This window comes from Capricornis sumatraensis, chromosome 1 (genome assembly GCF_032405125.1).
Source record: "Capricornis sumatraensis isolate serow.1 chromosome 1, serow.2, whole genome shotgun sequence".
NCBI lineage: Eukaryota > Metazoa > Chordata > Mammalia > Artiodactyla > Bovidae > Capricornis > Capricornis sumatraensis.
The window spans coordinates 163,590,369-163,616,246 of NC_091069.1; the positions used below are offsets into that span (position 1 = coordinate 163,590,369).

General features: G+C 39.0%; 1 protein-coding gene across 1 annotated transcript; it reads left to right on the plus strand.

Moving 5' to 3' along the window:
- The first annotated feature begins 4,702 nt into the window (after positions 1–4,702).
- CD200 (CD200 molecule) lies at positions 4,703–24,355 on the plus strand. The gene is made up of 6 exons (XM_068981349.1): positions 4,703–4,714; positions 9,165–9,246; positions 12,400–12,720; positions 15,303–15,575; positions 17,855–17,962; positions 23,210–24,355. The coding sequence occupies exons 1-6, from the start codon at positions 4,703–4,705 to the stop codon at positions 23,215–23,217; spliced, it is 804 nt and encodes a 267-aa protein (XP_068837450.1). The 3' UTR covers positions 23,218–24,355.
- Positions 24,356–25,878: the final 1,523 nt, after the last annotated feature.

Sequence of the window (25,878 nt, forward strand, 5' to 3'; positions counted from 1 at the left end):
TGAATGGATAAAACGATTTTGTACTATGTACAAATCTGTACTATTTGTACAGATGCACTATTGCTAAGTCACTTCAGTCATGTCTGACTGTTTGCAACCCAATGGACCTAGCCTGCCAGGTTCCTCTGGAACCTGGATTGAATTCTCCAGGCAAGAATACTGGAGTGGGTTGCCATTTATTACTCAACCATAAAAAGAATTAAATATTTCCATCTGTGACAACATGAGTGAATTTAGATAGTATTATGCTAAATGACTTGTCAGACAGAGAAATATCAGTACCACATGATTTCATTTATATGTGAAATCTGAAAAAAAAACAAAGGAACACACATAACAAAATAAAAATAGTGATAGATACAGAAGGTTGTCAGAGGGGATGGAGTGGGAGGATGAAAGAAATAGATTAGGGAGATAAGGATGTACAAACTTCCAGTTACACAATAAGTCAATCAATCACAGGTATGAAAGGTATAGTGTAGAGAATATATTCAATAATTATGTAAAATCTTTTTATGGTCTAGATGATAACTAAACTTACTGTGGTGAACATTTTGTAATGTATAGAAATATTGAATCAGTATGTCGCACACTAGGAACCAGCATAGTGTTGTAAGTCTATTATACTTCAAACACAAACAAACAAGTCCATAGTGAAAGAGATCAGATTTGTGGTTGCCACCAGCAAGAAGGTGGGGGAAGAGGGAATTAGATGAAGCTGGTCAAAAGGTACAAATGTTCAGTTATAAGATAAATAACAGGGATGTAATACATACCATAATGTGATACTTCACATTAACAGAATAAAGGATAAAAATCACATGATCATCTCAACACACTAGAAAAAACATTTGACAAAATTCATCATCCTTTCATGATAAAAACTCTTAACAAACTAGGAATAGAAGGAAAGTATCTCAACATAATTAAGGGCATATGTGAAAAGCCCATAAATAACATCCCACTCGACAATGAAAAAATGAAATATTTACCTCCAAAATAAGGAACAAAGCAAGGAGACCCATGCACGTCTCTTCTATAGTATTGGAAGTCCTAGCCAGAGCAGTTAGGCAAGAAATAAAAAGCATAACAATCAATAAGGAAGAAGTAAAACTGTCCCTTTTGCAGATAGCATGATCTTACATATAGAAACCACCCCCGCCTAAAAAAAACCTGTTGGAACAAACAAATTCAATAGTTATAGGATATGAAATTAATAGACAAAAATTTGGTGTTTCTACATATAATTTATACAACTAATTATTTTATTTTCCAAAAAGAAAATTAGGAAAAACAATCCCATTTACAATAGCATCAAAAGGAATAAAATTCTTAGAAATATATCTAACTAAAGAGGTTAAAGAATTGTAGGTTATCATATTAAGTGAATTAAGTCAGAGAAAAACAGGTATTATATAAGATCACTTATATGTGGAATCTAAAAAAGTAATATAAGTAAATTTATTTACAAAACAGAGTTAGACTCACAGACATGGAAAACAAACTTATGGTTACCAAAGGGGATGGCGGGGACAGAGAGGGAGAGATAAACTAGAAGTTTGGGGTTAACATATATTCACTACTACGTTTAAAATAGATTAACAATAAGGACCTACTGTGTAACTCAGGGAACTGTATTCAGAATCCTGTAATAACCTATAATGGAGAAGAATGTGAAAAAGTATATATAAATACACACACACATATATGTATGAAAGTTGAAAACGTTAGTTACTCAGTTGTGTCCAACTTTTTGTGACCCTCATTGTCTATAGCCCTCCAGGCTTCTCTGTCCTTGTAATTCTCCAGGCAAGATACTGGAGTGGGTTGCCATTCTCTTCTCCAGGAGATCTTCCCAACCCAGGGATCCAACCCTGGTCTGCAATGCAGGCAGATTCTTTACCATCTGAGCCACTATGAAAGCCCACACATATGTATGTATGTGTGTATAGTATAGTATATAGAAATGAATCACTTTGCTGGACGCCTGAACTAACACAACACTGTAAATTAACTATAATTTTTTAAAAAAATTTATTGGAGTGTAGTTGATTTATACCGTTGTATTAGTTTTGGCTGTACAGCAAGGTGGATAAATCATACATATACACATACCCACTCATTTTTAGATTCTCATATAGGTCATTACTGGAGGAGGGCATGACAACCCACTCCAGTATTCTTGCCTGAAGAATCCTGTGGACAGAGGAGCCTGGTGGGCTATAGTCTATGAGGTCACAGAGTCAGATACAACTGAAGTGACTTAGCACATACGCAGAGTTCATTACAGAACACTGAGTGTAGCTCCGTGTGCTATATGGTAGGTCTTCATTGGTTGAAAGTTAAAGTGAAAACTATAAAACATTAATGAAAGAAATTAGAGAAAACACAACAAATGAAACAACATTCCATGTTTATGAATTGAAAGGCTTTACATTGTTAAAACGTCAGTTTTAAAATTCTTATGACCAATCTGTCATTTTCAGAATTTTTTCCATCTTGTATTACATTTTTATGTCTATTTCCTAAACATATACATCTTGGCAAAATTCTCACTTATCCCTCAAAATCTCATTATCTTCTTAATCCCTTCCATGAAGATGTGAATTATTAAATTATCTAATTATAAACATACAATTTTGGGGAATTTGCTTTTTTTTTTAGGCAGTTATAAGTTTTGATGAGTTATCCTTTCTGCTTATCTTTCCATAAAGCATCTGCCTGGACTAATTTTTTCTTTTTTACAGAATACTTGTTTTGAAAATATTTTAAAGTAGAATCTCAATATAATTTCTGAAATTTCTATGCTTAACAAAATATTGTTTTCATCCTGTCATTTTATAATATTTTGCTAATAAAATTTAGGACAGAGTTCTTCAGTAGATTTTAAGAATTGAGGTCCAGCAAAATATCACCCACAAAATATCATCTACGTACTTGGGAGGAAAAAAGAATAAATAAAGTTTAAAAATAAAGTGATAGAAAAAGATAAAACTGGCAACGTCAAAGAATAATCTAAAAATGGTGTACATATATGTTTAGGAAAAGTCACATATAAGAATGTTTATAGCACACTATTAAAAATAACCCTCCCTAAAATGGAAAACAAACAAATGTCTAGTAACAATAGTATAGATAAATAAATGTGGCATTTAAAGAATGGGATCATATACAGCAATGAGAATGAGTGAGCCACAATTAGATGCAATAACATGGATAAAATGTTTAAATCTACTGTTGAGTAAAAGAACGAAGATACAAATGAGGACATTGTCTATGATGCTATTTATATGAAGTTCACAAACAGATAAGTCTAGCCTATGATGCTGAAAGTAAGAGTGGTGGAAAGGTGGCAGTGACAAAAAGGGTAGTCAAAGAGAGGGCAGGCTCTGATGAACAGGGAATGGTAAGTTTTTATCTGCTTCTGGCTATGCACGTGTATTCACTCTATGACAAATATTGGGTGCTCATGATGTATGCATTTCACCTTGTGAACAACACATTTAATAAAAAAATTTTAAGTATTTAAAAAAATGATATTTTGTAGTAGTTGTTATAAAAGACAAAGTAGAGTTCAAAGTTATTTTTTCTTCCATATTTTGAAAGTTAACTCATTGCCTTCTTGCATCCAGCGCTGCTTTGTGACATTTAAAGTCACTTTGATTCTTTTTCTTGGTGTCTCTACTTGTCGTGTTTGAAGCTTTAAGAGTTTTCTTTTAGTTTCCTTAATTTGACCTTTAATTTTGCTATATAAATTACCTTTCTCTTATGTATCTTGTTTGCCACTCCATGAATATTTTAGTCCTTTCAGTGTTTGTTTTTCTGGAAAAAAAAATCAGTTATTATTTTATTTACTGCCCTGGAATTTGCAGCCTTAAGTATAATAGAAGCTCTGTCCCAATACCTTGTCGTAGGTGTGGTGGTCAGGGGTGGTGGTCGGGAACACAGAAAAGGCTATAGAAACTGAACACTTCATTGATCTGTCTTTTGTTTAAGAGCCAAGAACTCCGGAGCTTGTTAAAATAAGAAAAATCGTCATCATCAATGCAAGTGGAAGAAAATTTCTCACAGCAGAGGAAAAAAAAAAAGTCACATTAATAAAGGAGAGATCATTACAGCATTGATGGTTTAAATACATCATTTGGTTCTGGATACAAATAAATACACATTTGCTTTGCAAATTTTCTATTGGTTAAATTTAGCTTCAAAATATTTGAGTTTTTCGAGATGGTAACTGGGGAAACTGTAACATTTCTCAAAAATCATTTCATACTTGCGTGGTCCACAATGCAGCCTGTCATTCCTTCAAGCACCACGCAGTGAGGCAGTTCATGTCTTCCCACCCCCTCCTTTCCCTTTCTTTGTCTGTATAATGAAAATGGAAACTATCTTTTTCCAAACACTTGCTCAGTCTTACCAGTTGCAACCTATAAAAACGGGGAAATGCTTTGAAGACGGGAAAAGATGAGTACTATTTAATCTCCCTTTATACCTCTGCGTTGGGGACTAGGGGTGGGCGGGTAGAGGTGGGCGCCCAGCGGGGGCGGGGCCGGAGCCGGGGCGGAGGAGGAGTTAAGCAGCGAATCCGTGGGGAGCAAGGCATCGTCGCTCCGCGAAACTGGAGGGGCTCTGCCTGGTCCGGTGTGCGATCCCTCCAGGCTTCCCAGCAGCTACCAAATAACCTGCGCGGCCAGGAGCGAGGATGGAGTGTCTGGTGAGCTGGGCCAGGCGAGGGAAACAGGGGCAGGGTGGGCGACTCCTCTCCGGTGGCCCTGGGGGCGATGTTAGGCTGCGAATGCTAGGCTGCGGCTTTCCCCTCTCTGATTCAGAGCTGGGATTCCCGCTTGCGCTTTCCTCTCAGTTCTGAACCTTGCAGAGAAGCGGATCTTGCCTTCCAAAGCGGGCTTTATAGGCCATACTTCCATTCCTAGGGGTGCGATTCTGTCGCGGTAAACTGGAAACAGGATGCTGCCAGGTGCAGGCTCCGGAGACGCTTTTCCGATCGATCACTGACATCCTTGGAGAGGAAATGGGCCTGGAGGCGGACGCTGGCTGCGTGGATAGAGGGTGCTGTATTGGCTCCATTTTGGTCCTGAAATCTGGGGTGGGGTTGCAGAATTTCAGGATCAGGCTGGCTCCCCTGTGATGCTTCAGCCTCTTTCTGCATCCTCTGGGCCTTTGCCGTGGGAAGTCAAAAGGATCGGATAAATCAGAGTTAAAACCCAGGGTATCCGTGAGAAACAGGCATTTTGTTATCCAGGATCTAGGTATATGACAAAATGAAGGAAGGAGAGGATTTTCATTTACACTGGTAACTGATATAAAATAATAATTAAAAAATCTAAATACAAGTAATGCCTCAAGGTAATTTTTTTGCATATGGTTTATTGGCTAGACTACACAGTTATTGTCTTCCTTAACAAAGAAGAATGGTGGCCTCTAAGCTAGTGTTTACTGAGTGCCAGGTACTCTTAATCTTCACCACTGTCCTTCAAAGGAGTTATTACCCAGTTTTACAAATAAACAGGCAGACAGGTGAATTTTTCCAAGTCCATATGACTGTGGCAGCTTCAGGATTTGAACCTACAATTTTCAGGGCAGGGGCAGTGTAGCTGTCAGATGGACAGCTGTCAGGTAAGACCCAGGTCTCTAGACTCTGGCCCTCTTGTCAAGGGTTATAAGTGGACGTCTCTACTTCCATTATCGCGTGATCTAATTAATGAATTTTTTAAGCTATGTAACACATACTGGCATTTACCATATCTTAAGCACTGTATTAAGTACTTTAAATGCTTAATTAATTCTCAGAGTAGCTTTAGGGAGAGAGCAATTGGCCAGGTGGTGGTGGTCAGGCTCTCTCATCCCACTCCACTCGCGTCCTACAGCTGGGATCATTTGTGGTACCGCACACATACCTCATGGTGTAGCCCCATATAAGCACCGCCTAAAAGGCTCTAGGAGAGTAAAACTGAGTCAAATGTTGGTTGTTGCTGCTGTGTCAGCCATCAGAGAGTAAAGCGTGTCTGCCTTGCCATGGTGAATAAAGAATGTCTGCAGTTCCTATGACTCCTTGCAGCTTCCTCCAGCTTCAGCACTTATGCCTTGCCTACCCTGGGTTCAATGAATAGTGAGATACAGTGAGACAACTGGCATAGTTGGCAGGATACCCAGCAGGTAGAGGATCCTGAGGCTCCACAGGAGAGTCAGCAGGGAAGCGGTGGATGGTTCACCTGCTAGCACTGAAAAGGTGTTACAGGAGATGAGTTCCCACTTGCCAGACAAGGTGGCATGGACTGCCGCTGGCACCGTGGGGTGCCTTTTCCTGACTGCCCCGAAGGCGAATATGGGTAGTGCCACGATGCCGTGCAAGTGTGTAAGTTTCAAAGAGAGGAGAAGAGCTAGAGCAGTGTCTGCATATGCTGGAGTAAGAGAAGCGTGGCCTTGATGAGACTGCCTATCCCCACTTACTAGCAAGGCCCATTGGCAACTGAAACCAGAGCAGCAGTTTAAGCACCGATAGCAAGAGATATGGGTGGTTACATGAGCTGATGATATGGCTTATGACCCTGAGATACAGAGAACAGTGTACTATAAAGGCTGTGTCCTATGATGTGCTAACAGCGTACTGTAAAGGTTATGTCCTCAGATTTAGAAAAGTGTAAGCATGTTGGTGGGCAGTGAAGACCCCAAAGATCCCCTCTTTGAAGGGGTGGACCCAGCACCTGTCGGGAGGTTTTGTGGGTCCTAAATGAGAGACTCCTCAGGGGTAGAGTTGCCCCTGTGGAGGTTACTCGCCAAGGGAATATCGTGGAAGATGGGCACGTAGATTGTGTGGCGAGAGACCCTGAAGAGGTGGAATGTAGGGAGTGAACAATTGGCCAGGTGTCAGTGATCAGGCTTTCGCCTCACTCCGCTCAAATCCTACAGCTGGGATTATTTGGGGCACTGCACTCAGGCATCATGGTGTGGCCCTATATAAGTCCCACCTAAAAAGCTCGAGGAGAATCAAGTTGAAGCGAGTTGCATTGAGCTGCATGGTCAGGGCTGCTGTGTCAGCCAGTAGAGAGTAAAGCCTGTCTGCCTTGCCACGCTGAATAAAGAATGTCTGCTGTTCCTATGGTCTTTGTATCTTCTTCCAGCTTCCCCACTCACGTCTTGCCTACTCTGGGTTTAGCAAATAGTGAGATACAGACAGTAACCTAATGAGATAACAGCTACATTGATTTAGTATTTATTTGTATCAGTCACTTTATAGGAACTTTACATATACCATCTCATTTAACCTTGTTAACAGAGAAGATTGGTACTATTTTTTTTCTGTATCTCCAAGAGGTAAAATGATTTGTCTAAGCCTACACACCTAGTATTTGTGCTAGCCTGAATTCAAATTAGCCAGAAGAAATGTGTGCCTAATTAATAGCAAGGCTTTCTTTCTAATTCTTTTCACCTCAATCACTGTGCTTCTGTTTCTTAAATGTTACTGTCTCCCAGTTCCCACATCTTGTGTTTTGGTGTGTGTCTGCTTTTTCTCTTATCCTAAAATACAGATTTTTTACTCTGAGAGCTAAACTATTTGCATTCCTCATCACAGCCTTTACTAGAACCTGGATTTCCATGTGGTGTGATGGTGTGGAATCAGAATGCCAAAGAAAACTTCTGGTTTCAGAAGCCAAAGTTTTGAAATAACAAAAGCCTAAGCATTTGAGTTTTAAAAGCCTAAATGATGAAAGACCAAGGACAGGCATTCATCCAAGAAAAAGCTGATGGGCAGAATACAAGGTGATGGAGGAGGCAGCTTTTCTGACCCTAGGCTGGGAGAGCAAAGAGAGACTGATTAGCATTGGTTTGTGTCCTGAGAAGGATACTCTGTGCCTGGCTCCAGGAGTGGGGAGTTTAGGAGGATGGTGAATAGCACTTACAGGTAGGTGTTGAAATCAAAGAACAGAAAATAGCTGTTCCTTGCTTTCCTAGAGGCAACTGTGGGAAGAGGCAAGCCTACCCACCATGGCAAGGGAACGGTAAAACAGAGATGGATAGATACATGGGAGTCTAGGCGGAGACCCTTGTATAATTCTCCTTTGTTCCGCATAGGAAGGATCCAGGGGCACAGAATCCAGAGAATTGGGAAGCATGAGAGAACAGCCTGTAAGCACAGGATTTAATTGCACAAACTGATGATCCGGAGGATGGCTTGAGGGGAGCACAATGCCAAGATGAATAGATGGTTGTAACCAAGGGGTTAATAGTCCTGTCCCAAGACTGGATGCAGTGCCAGAGACTGGAACAATTTTGAAGTGACAGTGAGTTGAACTCTCAGACAGAGATTATGTAACATTCACTGAAATTTAGTCTCTACCTCTAGTAGAATAGCAACATGAAAAAAAATTGAAGTTCAGTTAAAGAAAGATACAGGGAAATCTACATTTCTTAAACACCTCAGTTATAGAAAAATATAGAAATATAGGGAAAATTTACCTTACAATGAACACGCTAATGTAGACCAAGACTGTGGGACTGCTGCGGAGTAATCTGTCTCCATTCCACTCTTCATTTCATAGCAAAATGTTTCCCAGAGTAATACTCTCTTAAATACTACAATGATTTGTTAAAAAAAAACACACACACACACAAGGCCAAGGGTTTCTGCCCAGACACATGAAAATAAAGCAAGGGGGAAGAAAAAAAGCCAAATACTGGTTTTAAAAGGTACAATTTACAGAAATTGTGCAGAATTTGCAGGAAAATCTCCCTCAGCAAATATCAAGGCATGTTCTGCAAAGTGGTTACACCTGAGTTATGTTTTTAATATTATTTGGATTATTTGGGGAGTAAATGTTCTTCAACATTTGCAGTCTGTGTTTTCTGGGTATATTTTTGGCAGTTTGTTTTCTCAGCAGTCTTGACAGTCGTGGCTTTGGGAGCACAGCCTCAAATTGCTAGGAATGGCCATAACGAAAGAACCACATGGCTGCTTTTCCCGTCCCATCCTAAGCACCCTCTGTTATTTCTTCTATTTATAGTCCCTGGTTCTGCTTCCACAAAACCAAAGGCTTCCAGCGGTTAAAACTTGAGCTGCTATTTTTCCTGATACAGCAATTAGACTGAAGCCCCCTTAGCTTGTCCGCATTCAAATGCCCATTTCTGTACTTGCTCTCTGTCTTCAGGTGTTCGGAAGGCTCGTCTGTCATCTGTCTACCTTCCAACTGATTTGGTTCTTGGCAGCACTGATGTTATGCAGGGCACAAGGTAAAGATACTCAATTCCCCTGCGTGGAATCCAGGAAACACAGTTTCTGGAGTGGACACCTGACCACTCTTGTCTATGCTGTGTTCATTTGTCTGCATGAATTATTTAACCGTGTAATTTGTTTGGAAGACTGGGAGTGGTTCTTTCTGCTTTCCAAATTTTTGTTTTCAAAAACTTTAATATTAAGAAACTTTTCACAGATAAAACCAGACATGAAAAAAAAAATTCTTTCTGAATTAAGACATCATTTTTCACCTATTAAAGTGCATAATGTTTAAAATAATAATTCCTTATGTGTGTGAAGACATGGGAATGCGTGGTGGAGCAAGAATGAACTTGGCCCCTAGGGCAAGTAATCTGGCAATAAGCCTTAAAACTGGGTGTATCCCTCTTACAGCAAAATATTAAAAATAGTGAAATATGAAAGCTACATGGGTTCACATAGTCTATTATATAAAACACACCTATGCTGTCTACTTATCTGCTGAATTTCCTACTTCTGCCAGACCTTTCTCCTTGGTTCCATAGGAGACCACACCTCACTTACTGCTGGCCTTTTATTACCTTTTGTGTGGTGTGTACTATGGGCTTCTCTGATAGCTCAGTTGGTAAAGAATCCGCCTGCAATGCAGGAGACCCCAGTTCAACTCCTGGGTTGGGAAGATCTGCTGCAGAAGGGATAGGCTGCCCACTCCAGTATTCAGGCCTGGAGAATTCCATGAACTGTATATTCCATGGGGTTGCAAAGAGTCGGATATGACTGAGCAACTTTCACAACAATGTGGTGTGTACTATAGTCATCAGCCTTCACAGGGGTACAAAAGGGATGCTTCACACCATGTGTAGCTCAGAATTTACCAACTGGGGTACCCTAAATGGAATTTCATATAAGCAGCAAATAATTGTAAACTTTCCATTAAATTATGTCTTGCATAGTCAAAGAGAAAAATCACCCTAGAAGTTAAAACTCTAGTTTTGATCCCCTTTTTACCCTCTATTCTAAAAGCAGCAATTTATTCAAATCTATGCTCTGCACTTAGCAAACCTTTAGGAAATCCCACATAACAACAGCTATTCCCCTAGAATTTTTTGTAACTATCAAGAGTGTACCTCACTAAAACTGGAATTTTGCAACACTTGGCGGTGTCAGTTTGTATTTGTTGCTATGCCCATCTTCATTCTTGATGTTGTAGAGCATATATTCTTTTTTTCTAATTACTCTAGTCATTTTATCTGTGTTATTAGTCTTAAAAAAAGCAAGATTTTGGTGTTTTGATTAAGTCAGTATTTTGTGTACTATTAATTTGTGATTTTAACTTTATTAATTCACTCCTTTTATCAACTTTTGGTGTGTGGGAATTTTGAATGCATGTAGGTATTCATTTTTCAATCTTTCCTGTTTCCCAACAAATTAAGTTAGGATTAAATATTTCCCCCTGAGAACTGCTTTATAAGCCTCTACAGATTTTAATATATTATATTCTTATTATCATTTATAGTGATTTATAACTTTTGTTATGATTTCTGGTATAATTAAGGAGACAAAAGTATGTAAATTTCTAATTTTATTCCATTATGGACTGAGTTCAAGGTCATTTTTTTGGTATACTACTTCAAGTTTAATTTGAGGGTATGTTTCACATGTGGTTTGAAAAACATGTATGTTTTCTTTTGGGTAAAGTTTTATAAATACATACTCATATGCACATATTACATGTACAAATATTTGTTTTTAAAGTCTTCTATATCCTTGTATTTGATTTTATTTCTTTACTTATTTTTTAATAGATGGAAGTGAAAATTCTGAGAGAACAGTGAAAAATTCTCCCATTATGATTACAGATTTATGCATTTTCCTTTGTAGTTCTATTAGCTTTTGATATATTTCAGAGTTATGTTGTTAGGCACATGAAGGTTCATGAGGGATATATCTTATTCCAGATTCCTCCTTTTATCATTTTGAAAAATACATTTTTGTTTCGTACAGTGTTTTTGTCTTCCCTTTCCCCTCTCTTTCCTTTTAAAAATCTTACTTGGACTAATATTGAAATATCAGTCTTTCAATATTTCTTTAATCTTTTCTGTATTTTTAACCCTTCCAATTCTGAAAGAATTCTATGATCTGGTCTTCCTACTTACTCACTGAGTCTTCAGTGATACTCATTCTGCTAAGGCAGCCAGATTGTGAAAAGAGGTTATATTTCTCCTTTTATACATCTCTGCTGCAGCTGCTGCCAAGTCGCTTCAGTCGTGTCCGACTCTGTGCGACCCCATAGACGGCAGCCCACCAGGCTCCGCCGCCCCTGGGATTCTACTGTTTACAGTGCTGGTTCCTTTTCACATTTAAGATATCACATTTGTTCATGTAAAAATGTTCACTTATTCATTTGTAGAGTTTGTTATTCCTCCATCATTGTGTTAGCTTACTCAAGTGTTTGTCTATTATTGTATTGAGATTTCCCATTGAGTCATCCATCGTTCTCAATATGAGTAGCCAGCATTGGAGGGGGAAGAAATTATCGCCATACCTTATATTCTGCACTCCATTCAGTAAAAACGGGGGACTGTACAGATGGTCATTTGGTTGTCAAAGCTCTCTGGTACCCTCAGCCTCCTGGAGCACTGCCTTGTACACCTCTCTGTCCATGTGCCTATATTTACCACTGCTTTCTCACGGCAGACGTCGCTACTGTTGCCCCTCCCTTTTCAGATGTGTGTGTGGAATGTATAGGGCTGCTGTAACTTCTTCACTTAAACTAATCACTGCATATTGTCCACGGGCCCTTTCTTATTCCTAACTGTTACTGTTCCAGGCATAAACTCACTTGGTGATACTTCTATCCTATCTGGCAGTTTCCATCTTCAACCTCATTTCACCTAATTTCCAGCCTACAGGGATTCTTCATGTAAATTCTGGTCACTGGGAGTTTGCTTTCTTATTTTTCTACTCTGCTACTCTTAAAGAATGAACAATCATATTTGAACTTATATTTCTCTAGCAACATCAGGAAGGTAGGTAAATGTTTTATTTTTTGTATTTTTCTTTCTTTCTAAATTTGACTTTGAACATGCATTTTTTGAATCAAAAATGTATATTTGTGTATGTATTAAAATATAAAATATAAATGTTCTTTTATGATTCCATGATGAAAGTGGTGACCCAGGATGTAAGAGGGCTGCTGAACACACCTGCTTCTTTAAGATGCTCTCTGCAAAACCCCCAGGAAGTTTTGATTGTGACATGGCAAAAAATCAAGGCTGTAAGCCCAGAAAACATGATCACCTACAGCGAGAACCATGGGGTTGTAGTCCAGCCTGCCTACAAGGACAAGATAAACATCACCCAGCTGGGACTCATGAACTCAACCATTACTTTCTGGAATACCACCTTGGAAGATGAGGCGTGTTACAAGTGCCTCTTTAATACCTTTGGTTCTGGAAAGATCTCAGGAATAGCCTGCCTCACTCTCTTTGGTGAGAGTCTCTGAGAATACATTGTCTCTAGCTTGAAATGTTATTTTGAAGAATGTTTGAAATGTAGTGATAGTAGTACCTAGTCTTTCAGGATCCTAGCCCCAGAAAGGTTCATTGGAGGACTCTTGGCCTTTCATGCCGATTATGTAACTGTGGTTATGGTTATTTGGAGAGTTCATAGAACTATGTTGAACCTTTGCCTGAAGTTATCTTTGCCCTAAAGAATGCTGTTGTCATCAAGAGTAAACTAAGGACCATGGTGAGGATAATTTCTCCCTAAGCGGTGCCATGGTTCAGACCTGGCATTGCCATTAGGAGCCATATGACCCTAGAAGAGTCCTGTCCATGGTGTACTGCACCATAAGTGTGAAATAGATCATCTTTAAGGTCCCTAAGAGCTTTCATATTTTTTAACCTAAGGACAAAGCCAGATTGGGCTAAACTGGAGCCAGTTATGGGGGTCCCTCTCATTTTGCTTCAGCGGAGCTTTCGCAAAATTGATAAGCAGCCGAGTAGCAGAGAGGTTCTTCATACCCAATGCCTGCTAGCGATTTAACTGAAAAATAAGCATTCTTCTAAAATCTAAGAGGCTTAGTTTGACAGGATTCCTTTCCTGTTAACTGATGCTTAGCTGGGATCAAGAACTGAGAACTAGGAATAAGGGGTAGCTTTGGAGGATGCACACTTGGTGGTGGTTTTAGAGGGGAAAAGCCAAACTTAGGGTTATTGGGAATGTTGAAAGGAGAGTTTGAACACACCAAGAATACTGGACAAGAGATAAGGAGAGGCTCAGTAAATGAGAATGCAGAGGAGGTAGGACAACACCAGATAACACGTTTCTTTCACTTATTTTGTCCATGAGTCATCTCTGCAGGATCTTGCATCAGGCTTTTTTTCTTGATTTCTATTTCTCTCATTCCTTTGTCTCCTGTCTCCCTGTTTTTCTGTGTCTCTTCCTTCCTCCAATCCTTCCTCCCTCTTCATTTTTTTTCCTCTTTTGCTCTTTTTCCTTCCCTCCCTCCCTCCCTCATTTCCTTTCACCGTCCCTTATTTCCTTCTTTCCATCATTTTCTTCCTTTTCCTTCTCCTTCTTGTGTCATATTTTTCTCATTTCTGTTGTTTCCTTTCTCTTTTTTGTTCATCTTTCTCTCTTGCTCCCTTTCTTTACTCATTGATCTTTGAATAATTTGTATGCCTGAAACGCAGACTCCTCTGTGTCTTCTAGCTGGTAATTCTGTAGTTCTTTTCCACAATGACACTTTCTCACCATAAGGAATAGCTTTCATCCAAGTAGTTCTTTGAGACACCAGAGAACCCTGCTAGCCAGGCCAGCCATTTCAGCCATACTGGCCCTCCTTTTCTTTTATTTCTCTTCCCCCAGGGCTCACTGATGTTAGTAATCTGGGCACTTTGGACAGAGCCACAGTCCTCCTATAGGCTCATTTCCTCCAGCCTACTCCCACCCACCCACCTCTTGAACTTCTAAACACAGACAAGCTTTTATTTAGCACTGTCCTTTAATTATCTTGTGGGCTTCAAAGCCAACCATAGAAAGACGTTTGCATTTGCTCAGCAGAGATAAACTGTATATTCCAAAGAAAATGAACTCATTAGTCAAGGGACTTTTGAAAGGGAACAGGGTACAGCTGACCTAAAAATGTCCTTTTTTCATAAGCTGTTTATTTTCTGTTAACTCTGTAAGGTGATCTCCAAGGTCCTTACAACTGTCATTCTGTAATTTTTCTGACTACTGACTGTGAATATATAATTTGCATTTTGTATAGGTATTTCAAACAGGGACTTTCTAAGTCTTCTCCATGCCTCTTACTCTTTTTTTTTTTAAATTTTTATTTTTACTTTATTTTACTTTACAATACTATATATGCCTCTTATTCTTATCTTTGCCCTGAAGAATACTGTTGTCATCAAGAGTAAACTAAGGACCATAGTGAGGATAAATTCTCCCTAAGCAGTGCCATGGTTCAGACCTGGCATTGCCATTAGGAGTCATGTGACCCTAGAAGAGTCCGGTCCATGTTGTACCAGAGTTTGTTTATCTGCACCATAAGTGTGAAATAGATCATCTCTAAGGCCCAGTTCCAAACAGAAAAAGGCTTTTTCTAAGTGGCAGCCCCTCTACAGGCTCTCTGTTCTGAAACTGCTCTGCTTTTCTGAGGAGTGCAGACCACCTGGGTGGAGGTGCTGATTGATAGATGTTGTCCAGCTACTTGAGAGGGATACCCAGAAGAAGGCAGAGATACGGCATTGCCCACGAAAGAGAAAAGAAAATTATTCTCTGCACTGTTTGGGAGGAAAGGTACCCTCTGTCCATCTAGCTAATTCTCTTAGAGACAGACTCCATAGAGGATCATTCTTGTCACAGGGTTGTATAGGCCAGTCTCCACCCTGCTGTTCAGAGAATTAGACGGGAAGAGAAAGCCCTAGTTTGGACTGGATGCGCCACATTAGCTCTCTAGCCCATTGTGTTTCTGTAAAGATCTTTCTCTCATCTCTCTGAGGAGAGTGTGGGACTCACACCGGATTTTATAACTGATGGCAGATCATTTTTTTTTTTGTCCCAGTACAGCCCACAGTATTTCTTCACTATAAATTATCTGAAGATCACCTAAATATCACTTGCTCTGCCAATGCTCGCCCAGCCCCTATGATCTCCTGGAAAGTCTCTGGGTCAGGGATTGAGAATAGTACCAAGATCGTCTCACACCCCAATGGAACAACATCTGTCATCAGCATCCTCCAGATCAAAGACCCCAAGAGGCAGGTGGGGAAGGATGTGATCTGCCAGGTGCTACACCTGGGGACTGTGACCGACTACAGGGAAACTGTGAACAAAGGTAAGAGAGGTTTTCTGTGGTATGTTTGTGGACATACACCTGCAAGGTGGTGAATGCTCTGCAGAGCTTGTTGGCCCCTTAGCAGAGAAGCTGATAAGGCAGAGAATTGAATATGTAGGGAAAGAAAAACGGAGTTGAGGAAGCTAGTATAGCCTATTTTATTGCTTTGGCAATTGTGGTCTGTTGCTCACACACTGAATGCTTTTACTGAGATCCATCCATTGATTAATTCTTCTGTGCTCCTGAGTATTTGTTATGCCAAAAATGTGACAGCAAGGACTCAGTCCCCAAACACAGGGAGCTTCTAGCCCAGGAAGGAATGCAGAAGGAGCTGGGTAGTTGTAAAAATGCAGGTTAAATGCTTCAATAAGAAAGCTATGGTAGGAGTTTGGGGTTTTTGAGCAGGAGCCACCCATTCTCCTCACTTGACCCTGCAACAAACCATTCACTGATAAAAGGAAAAAAAAAAAGAACTCTGTGGTATAACATGGGAAGACTGAGAATGCAGAGAAGGAGCATCAGCTCAGTCTAGAGGGATTACAATGTTTTCCTGGAAGCAGTCACATCTGGGACAAAACCTTTGCATAATCTACACTATGGGAGAGCGGCAATAGATCTTTCAGGAAAGAGGCCAATCTGAATTTTCCCAACCCCATTTTAAAATAAATTGCCTCCCGCTCAAGACCTCTTTTGCTGTCTTGTATTTCCATCTAAACTGCTATCTCTGAGTCTCATTGATACAAGAGGTAAAGCTGATGGGAGAGAGAATAAGAAAAGCAGTGGTCTTAGAGGCAAAACACTTCAGAGACAGCAGCCATAGTCGCTTTTCTCTGCGTAGTTTTGAAGCACTGACTCTGGATGAGGTGCTCCGTTAACAAGCTTCCTATAGAAAGATATTGCTGCTTTTTTCAGGGTACATTGTGAACCCCGAAAAGTTCATGCCTCATTGTCACGTGCTCAGTTGCTCAGTCATGTCCAACTCTTTGTGACCCCATGGACTGTAGCCCACCAGGGTCCTCTGTCCATGGAATTTTCCAGCCAAGAATATTGGCGCAGGTTGTCATTTCCTACTATAGGGGATCTTTCCAGCTCAGGGATCAAACCCATGTCTCTTGCATTGGCAGGAGGATTCTTTACCACTGCGCCACCTGGGAAGCCCAGATAGTCTCTAATGAACATGTCCTATAGTCATTTCTGGGGTCCTTGAAAAAGCAAACTAATCAAAAAGTAAACATTAAGTAAATTTGGTCAAGATGTTTGTGGTGTTAGATTTGGACATTTATGACAAGATTCTCAGATTTTGCCAAGGTGAAGGGTAAATTTCCCTAAAAAGCAAGAATCTGAAAAGGAACATGTCTTCTTTTCCAAGAGTGCCAAAAAAAAAATGGACTTATTATCATTTATAACATTTATATATCATTTGTATATTTGTTTATTCTGCAAGCATTTACTGAAAATCTTTCACAGTTAAACCATTATGTCAAGTACTAGATCTATTGAAGACAAATCTGAACTCTTAACTAGTGTCTAACACTAGTGAGACCAATCTGAAGGTGCTCAGTTAAATTATGACATGACAGATCCCATTATAAAGGTATGGAGAAGATGCCAGAGACTCCCAAATCAGTGCTTTTTCTGACTTTGTATTACACAGTGACACTGAGGAACTGATATTTAGGCTAAGTTGCATTTACTGACTACTAGAAAGAAGTTGAATAACAAAGACATTGATTAGAAGGAACACAATTAAAACATGGAGATGAATTATTCCTGAAGGCTAAAATCATGAGATTCATTATTTTTCCTTTATATTTTTCTATATTTTCCAAAAATTCCTCAATAAACACATTACTTTAATGGACAGTATGGCAAAGATTATGTGCTTTGAAGGCAAACAGATCTCTGACCAAGACTTGTTCTATCAATTACTACACTGATTTGGGGCTTACCCAACTTCTCTGAGCCTCAGTTGTTGTTTTAATCTGTTAAATGATAGTATTAATAATACCTAACTCAAGCTATTTTGAGGATTAAAGGAGGTAACACATTCAAAGCTCTTACTACATATTAACCACATAAAACATGTTAATTATTATTATTATGTAAATGCTATTAAAATAATATAAGGTCATGAATGTAGACCTTTATATACGTAAGAATAATTTTCATCAAAAGCACAACTCTAGTAAAAACTCATTACAACTATCTCTTTATTACTTTTTGCCTCTACAGCTTCCACTTATCACTAGTTTTTCCTTTTCTCCTATCAATATCCACAGGCTTTTGGTTTTCAGTTCCACTGCTGTTAAGCATTGTCTCCTTGGTAATTCTTCTGGTCTTAATCTCAATTTTACTCTACTGGAAACGTCATCGGAACCAAGATCGAGGTGAGTCCCATGGGAAGTAAAAAGAAGGAAAAAATTATTGTTTAATGACAATCTGGGGTTCAAATGAAGATATAAATAAGGGATGAGTGCTTAGTCATGTCTAACTCTTTGTGACCCTGTGAATTGTAGCCCGCCAGGCTCCTTTGTCCATGGGATTCTCCAAGGCAAGAATACTAGAGTGGGTTGCCATTTCCTTCTCCAGGGCATCTTCCCAACCCAGGGATTGAACCTGGGTCTCCTGCATTGCAAGCAGATTCTTTACCATCTGAGCCACCAGGGAATTCCTAAATAAGGGGTGATAACCATGAAATTAAAAGACACTTGTTCCTTGGAAGAAAAACTATGATGAACCTAGACAATGTATTAAAAAGCAGAGACATCACTTTGCTGACAAAGGTCTGTATAGTCAAAGTTATGGTTTTTCTAGCAGTCATGTATGGATGTGAGATTTGGACCATAAAGAAGACTGAGCACCAAAGAACTGATGCTTTCAAACTGTGGTGCTGGAGAAAACACTTGAGAGTCCCTTGGATTGCAAGGAGATCAAACCAGGCAATTTCCTAAAGGAAATCAACCCTGAATATTCATTACAAGGACTGATGCTGAAGCTGAAGACCCAACACTTTGGCCATCTGATGTGAAGAGTCAGCTCACTGGAAAAGAGACTGATGCTGGGAAAGATCGAGGGCAAGGGACAGGGACAACAAAGAATGAGATGGTTTGTTGGCATCGCTGACTTGATGGGTATGAGTTTGAGCAAACTCCAGGAGAGTGAAGGGTAGGGAAGCCTGGAGTGCTGCAGTCCAAGGGGTCACAAAGAGTCAGACATGACTGAGCGACTGAACAACAGGTCAGCTATCCCACTGAAGAGACTGTGAACTTGTCCAATGTGATCACCAACTGAATAGTGTTTTCTGTGTTATATGCTCACTATGGCTCAGACGCTCTAGGCAATACACAGGGGATAATAACTGCATCATGTCATCCTGCCCTTATACACTGTTAATTTCTTTCCATCTCCTACAACATCTATCACAGTATCTTATGTATACTCACTAAATGTTCATTAAAAGAATGAATGACTGAATGGAAGGGTAGATTTTCAGAGGGATTTTTTCTATTCCACTTTTTAAACTGCAAATTCAGTACCTCGTAGATGCTGAGTCTAAACATTGTAAAAGAATAGAAAACAAGAGACACTATCAAACAAGAGGAGTCAGCCAGAGGGGAAGAATTAAATTTCTTTGGTTTCTGAAGACACTGCATAATTTATTAAAGCTAATGAAAAGGTGCAGTTTATGTTGTATGCAGTGGGAATTTTTTAGGATGAAGTGGTGCTGTGAGAGTTTTCTCCTGCTCACATGACTGACAGAAAGGGGAGGAGAAATGTTCACTTTGAGTGTTATTTATATTTCTATTAAATGTATCACTCATGTGCTACCTTTTTCCCTCTCTTTATATCTCATAGACTAATATCTTTCATGTTCTAAGCTTTTAGAACATTTAATTTTGCATAAGCCTTATATAAACACTAGATGAATTCTTGTGATTTTGTAAGAAAAACAACAGATCACCACCATCAATGACCTTTTGCAGATGTAGATAAAAGAATTTGTTCTGTAGGGAATAGGAGATTGCAAATCAGATAATCTTATTGCACATAAATTTAAGCCCACAGACCTCCCTGTGCGCAGTCACTCAGCTCTGTCTGACTCTTTGTGACCCCATGGACTGTAGCCTGCCAGGCTCCTCTATCCATGGGATTATCCTGGCAAAAATAGTGGAGTAGATTACCATTTCTTTCCCCTGGGGATCTTCCCAACCCAGAGATCAGGGATTGAATCCAGTCTCCTGAGGCTTCTGCATTGGCAGATGGATTCTTTACCACTGAGCCACCTGGGAAGCCCTTAGCTCTCTGCAAAATGTCAAAGGCAGAAAGCCAGTTGACTCTACTTTTTTCAAACATTTTGCTTTTCCAGTTAAGAACTGAAGTTGACTTCCTTCCCCTAACACAGTTAACAGCAGGCCTAAAATTAGAATCCTGGTCTCCTGACCTCTGCTGGAATATTCTTCCAGTTATAGTTTCCAGACTTGAAAGGCACAGTTGTCAATTGTGTTTATTTCAACCTGTGTTTGCTGATATTGCTCTATATGTCTGTAAATGTATAAGCAGAAATGTATGACATGTTCACATTCATTTTAAAATGTCCCCTTGAACAAGAATCTCATAATATAGTCCATTCAAGCCCAAGGTAAATTTCACTAGAAAGGGACTTTTGCAAAATAATTGTCCTTTGTTTATTAAGTCTCTTATTTTCTGGGAAATAGAATTGTTCAATGCCTTATTCAGTTGCTGAAGTAAAAAGAGTCAGCTTAAGGTTATTTGGTCCCATATACTTAAATAGCTAGTAAAATCAAGTGTTAGCTATGCTGGAGACAAACTCTCAAGGCTGAGAAAATACTGGTTTGTTAAGACCAAAACTTAAGTAACCCAAAAATTTGGAAGAAAAGGAAGAAAATCATCAAATATAGTGACTTTTTAAAATTTCTTTAAGTAAAAAATTTTGATCGTTAATTTGTGATGAAAGTGAATAGTCCTACTACATTTGCTTGTCATCTTTAATTTTTATTTAATATTGGATTATAGTTGATTTACAATGTTGTGTTAGTTTCAGGTGTATAGCAAAGTGATTCAGTTACACATATATCTATTCTTTTTCAAATTCCTTTCCCATTTAGGTTATTACAAAATATCTTCCTTTACCCTTACTTTGTGTTTTTTTCCTCTCTTTTTCTTTCTATTATCTTCTGAAACATAAAACTTTCAGATGGACAGGGAAACATGATCAGTCAAAATGACCCCAAGATTCTGGACCTCAGTGACCTGAAAAAATGGTCATGTGAACAGAAATGAAAGTGGAAAGGGGGAACTGAGAGTGAGTGAGTGAGTGAGTGAGTGAGTGAGTGAGTGTGTGTGTGTGTGTATGTGTGTGTGAGAGAGAGAGAGAGAGAGAGAGAGATCAGTTTGTGGGGAAAGAAAAAGTAGAGGTGAATTAGTTTTCAAGCTTATTGAATACGAGTGGACAAAGAATCATCTCCATGGAGCTGCCGGTAGTAAGACGAATCTGGTAAGAAAAGTCTGTTAAGTTCAGTTCAAATCTTTGTTATATAAATGACCAAAGTATTTATTGTAGATGAAAATCACTGATTTATTGCTCACAAAAACATTAGCAAATTTATAGGTTGTAGACAGAGGGGTAATCTCTAATGATAGATGTTATTTTCATAGAGAAGTCAAGCCCCTTTTCCTGTGATTTGGTGTAGTGCCAGAGAGTGTTATGCTGGGTTTTTTCCAACAGTAAAGCTGTTCTCTGAGGAAGGTGTGATGAGTTAGAGGCAGTTTCTCTTTGTACCATCTCTAGTGATATCATCACAGTTGCTTCTCATGAGACTACTACAATATGATAATAGATTAATAGGTTTTCAAAGAACTTTTTTTTTTCTTTTATGAATCAGTACTGTATTACTAAATAGAAAGTGAAAAAAAAAATAAAATTTCCCAGGGAAATTTCTTGATAATTTTTTTTTCTATTAAAGCCCAGTTGATGTCATAAATTTGCCCCTTACATATACTACAAAAACATTAAATTTGAGGTTAAGAATAATATTTTATTTCTCATTAGCCAAACCACCAATGATTACAAGCTTCTCAGAAACAACTTCCCTTTGGGGCATATTATCATGGATAATCACCTAATGTTTAGAAATTTTTATTGTGAGTAGCAGTCTTCTATTGTTTGGGTCATGGTTGAATTGGAAACCAATAGAAGACTTAGACAATCATGTGAAATGCATATTCCAAACTTCATTTTTCTTCAAAATATCTAACTATGTCAGGTAAAAGTGATTTATTTAAATTCATATCTATATAATTACCTTGATTTTTCCCACTTTGCTTCACAATAACCTAACCTTATAAATGGGTTCTCTGCAATGATGATAATGGCAATGTTAGCAAAACACTATATCCTGGGTAGAATCAAGTCATTTTCTCCTATTTTAAGATTAGAACTCTATCAAATAACAGCAGTACTCAGTAAATAATTGGTGATGTTGAAATTGGAGATTAATTGCAAGAATAATATAAAAGATACATGTTTCCAAGAGAATAAAAATCTTTGCTTTACTAATAATTGTACTTAAGCTTCCCAGATGAAGGCTGGCTGAGTGGTAACTCTCAGCCCATCCCAGTGTAATTATAGTTTCAAGCAGAAGAAGGGATGCTTTAAATGAGAAAAGTGTGAAGCAGTTATTATTGAACAACCTAGGTTAGAACTCCTGGGAGAAATCTTGCATCCCAAGGTTATCTGTCTATAAAATTTTATGCTTGAATAGGTACCAATGCCCCCATCATATCAAAATGTCATAACAAAATCCAGTCATTTTGTAGTTGGTTAACAGACCTGCAAGTCTGGGCATTCTTGCCTGAGCTGTTCTGTGTCTTTCACCATGGAACAGATTACTGGTATTAGAAATGTTGACACAGTTAAAACATGCAAAAGTTCAGGTTACGGTGAAGAATTACTTAAGATTACAGAGAGTGAGATTTGAGATTTGGAGCCAAGGTAAAATCCCAGATCTTTTACTTCACTGTTAATCTGCCTCGTAGGGAGGCCCACATTCTCCCAGTCTAAGGGCTAGAAAGCTAGTAGTCTTGTAAGGGCCTCCATCTGTCTAGTTTCTGACCATTCCCACCTTGATGTCCAATAAGTGAGTATCCACAGGAAACAAAGCTCAAGGTCTTATAAATAAAATACATGTGGATCATTTGGAATTCTTGAGCCTGCTCTTCTACTTGTAGTCTTACATGTATTATTAAGCAAGTACAGTCTTGCTTAAGAACGCATGCTAAGTCGCTTCAGTTGTGTCCGACTCTGTGCGACCCCATAGACGGCAGCCCACTAGGGTCCTCCATCCACAGGATTCTCCAGGCAAGAATACTGGAGTGGGTTGCCATTTCCTTCTCCATTGCTTAAGAATAGTAAGCTATTATTTCCTAGAACTACTCATATCCTTTTAAAGAGAGTCACAGTGCCTCACAGCACACTGGGTCAGCGGTATCTACTTCCTCCTCTTTGCTGATGAAATGTGCACTGGAGAATTCTGTGTTTATTGATCTTCTGAAAACCTATTAGAATAGAAATTATAGATGTTCAAAGTTCGTATCTTGATCTTTCTTTTACCCAGAGCCCTAGAGGAGTCACACAGAACCCTGAAAGTTATTTCCTGGTCTACTTGAATCTGACTCAGGAGGCAAGCAGAAGAAAGAGGACCATTCTCCAAGGAACCTAAAAGAGTAAAAAAAAAAAAAAAAACCAGGAGTCAAAGGCCTAAGAATTTCAAGACTTTCCACTGCCACGTAGGCCACCCAGTGCTTCTGTGAGTTCCCAGAGGAAGTCATTTTACCTCTCAGGTCTGTTGTAGGACTTGGTTTTGTAAAACGATGTAGTATTGTGCTGTTGAAAGGATGCTGGACTTGGAGCCAGGAGCCACCGCTCGGAGGTTGACTTTGACTCCGACTGGTGGCAACTCTGTGTTAATCATATCTCAATGAACTTTCACATTCGCGTCCAGAAAGTTAAGAAGTTGGACCAAATAATTTTCCATTCTGCTCTAAAAACAGATGCAATTCCAGGGGGAAAAACAAATGATAAAGAGAAAAGAAAGAGAGAAGAATACAGGAAGGTAGGGACCAAAGAACTTTCCTGAGACTGCCTTTTGCCTTTCTGAGGATATGCCATCTCTTCTCCCCTTCTTGTGGGGTCCATAAGTCTATTTCCTCATCACTGGGTATCTTGTCCACTGCCTGCTTACTGTTTTTGCTATTAACTGGTCTTTCCAGCAGTCTCAGTTTCACTGCTGTTCCTCATGTACTTCTGTGATGTTTGCCACAATGGAAGTGGAACTCAACTTATTGTGAAGTAACATTGGCAACCTTGACTTTGCTTATCTGCTTTTATAGCAGACTGAATATTGTTAGTCTTAGAGAGCAGCTTGCATTTTTTAAAAAGCATGCATTTCTCATCCATTTGTCTCATAATATGACCCAGCCCTTTTTTAATCATTCTAAATTCAACCTAGTGTGATGAAATATATTATGAAAAGAGGTGTTTAGAAAGCTTTCTGAATAGCAGTCAGTTAATTCAAATGCTTTGCCTCCCCCAACTTTTTTTCTCACAAGGTAACTTGTCACAATAGCAGAGGAAGCATGTATGGCTGTACAAATTCCTTTGTCATAAACATATTGTTCTAACTAGTGGGACAGTTTTGAACTCTTAAATCATCATTGGACCAAGCTGGTGACTTTTTCAGTATCTTTTGCTTTCTTGTCTGTATCCAGTGACCTAGGAACTAAACCTTAAGTTGTCTTTATTGTTGTATTGAATATTTATATATTTAGTAAGCTTTTTGTATGTTATTTAATTATGTATTATTTCATATATTTGTATTAACATACTAAATAATTAAAAGTGTCTAACTATTTGGTTCATGATATTCTCTTGGGGAATGTGGAAAATGTGGAGATTAATGATAATACTTATATTTTCCCTCTGTGTGTGAAGCCCTCCCCTCTCTCTCTTAGTTTTTTAAAAGATGCTGTTGACATTTCTGATTTCTCACAACATCACAAGTCAGATGTCCTTTTCTGACCAGTGAGAGCTCCTTCATGTTGGTGATATGACCCAGTCAGTTTGGGAGCGCTTCCTTATATATGCTGTTTTGATTTTGCTTTCGGATACTAACCTTTTTAAATGAATTAGCTCACACAGCTTTGAATTTGGTAGGATTTAATTTCCTGCTTCTGATTTTTCTATATTCTGGCATCTCAGTTGCCAGATCGGATCGTGTAACTTAAAGCAGTAGCTCCAAACATTTAAAGGTCTCAGGGCCCCTTTACACATGTAAAAACATCATTGAGGACCCCAAAGAGCTTTCTCATATAGCAAATTATGTCTGTTGATATTTACCATATTTGATATTAAAACCAGTACATTTTAAAAACAAAAACCTACGAGCATACATTTCATTGGGTCATCAGAGTGATGCTAACATTATACATCAGGTAACTTCTGGAAAGCTCCACAACACATTTGTAAGAGAATCGAGAATAAGAAATTGGTGTGATTATGACAGTAGTTTTGACTTTGTGGAGCCCCTGAAGTGGTATCAAGGGCAATTTTAAGAACTGCTCACTTAAAGGATAGGCAAAGAAGGAGACCATCTTATGAGATTTCGTGAGTGCCCAAAGGCATTCCTTTATGAAATAGCTGTCTTCACAGTGCCTAAGCATTCCAACATAATTTTATTTAGGCCATTACCTTTCTGGGAATTCCCCTGCAAAGAAGCCTTGGTCTAACCCTTCTTCCTAATAATTAAATTCATGTATTAAATGGCTAATCAGTTATCTTGGAGGATACTGAGAGACTTGGACTTAGAATTGATAGACTTTGATGGGAAAGGCTTGGGAGGGTCATAGGGAATGAAAAGAGGCAGTGGAAGGCATAGCTCAGAGTGTCTGACTCCGAGGAGGCAGGTCCGAGTGGAGTCCCAGTGTTTCCCTGTGAGTGCTGTCCTATTGCTCTTGGGAGGGGCTCACCAGGTCCCCCTTAACTCATCCTGACCCTTTCAATTAGGAGAGCTTTTTCTGAATTTGTGAATTAGAAAAAGACAGTTTGGGCTTTGTATATTTAATCAAGGTTGGGAAAGTTGTAAACATTTGAGTCACTTAGAGTAACTCAATCACAAAATTTTCTTGGTAGTGAAAATTTATAAACTTTCCAGGATGATGGTAAATGAGCTCAGAGATAAGGGAAAGCAAAAGAAGTTTTCTGTGCTTAAATAGAACTAAACCTCAA

Bases quoted from the DNA above. Each gene is read 5' to 3' on its own strand.
- CD200 (XM_068981349.1), top strand. The intron at 12,721-15,302 runs GTGAGAGTCTCT...TTTTTGTCCCAG, and splicing joins AGCCTGCCTCACTCTCTTTG to TACAGCCCACAGTATTTCTT. The intron at 15,576-17,854 runs GTAAGAGAGGTT...CAATATCCACAG, and splicing joins CAGGGAAACTGTGAACAAAG to GCTTTTGGTTTTCAGTTCCA.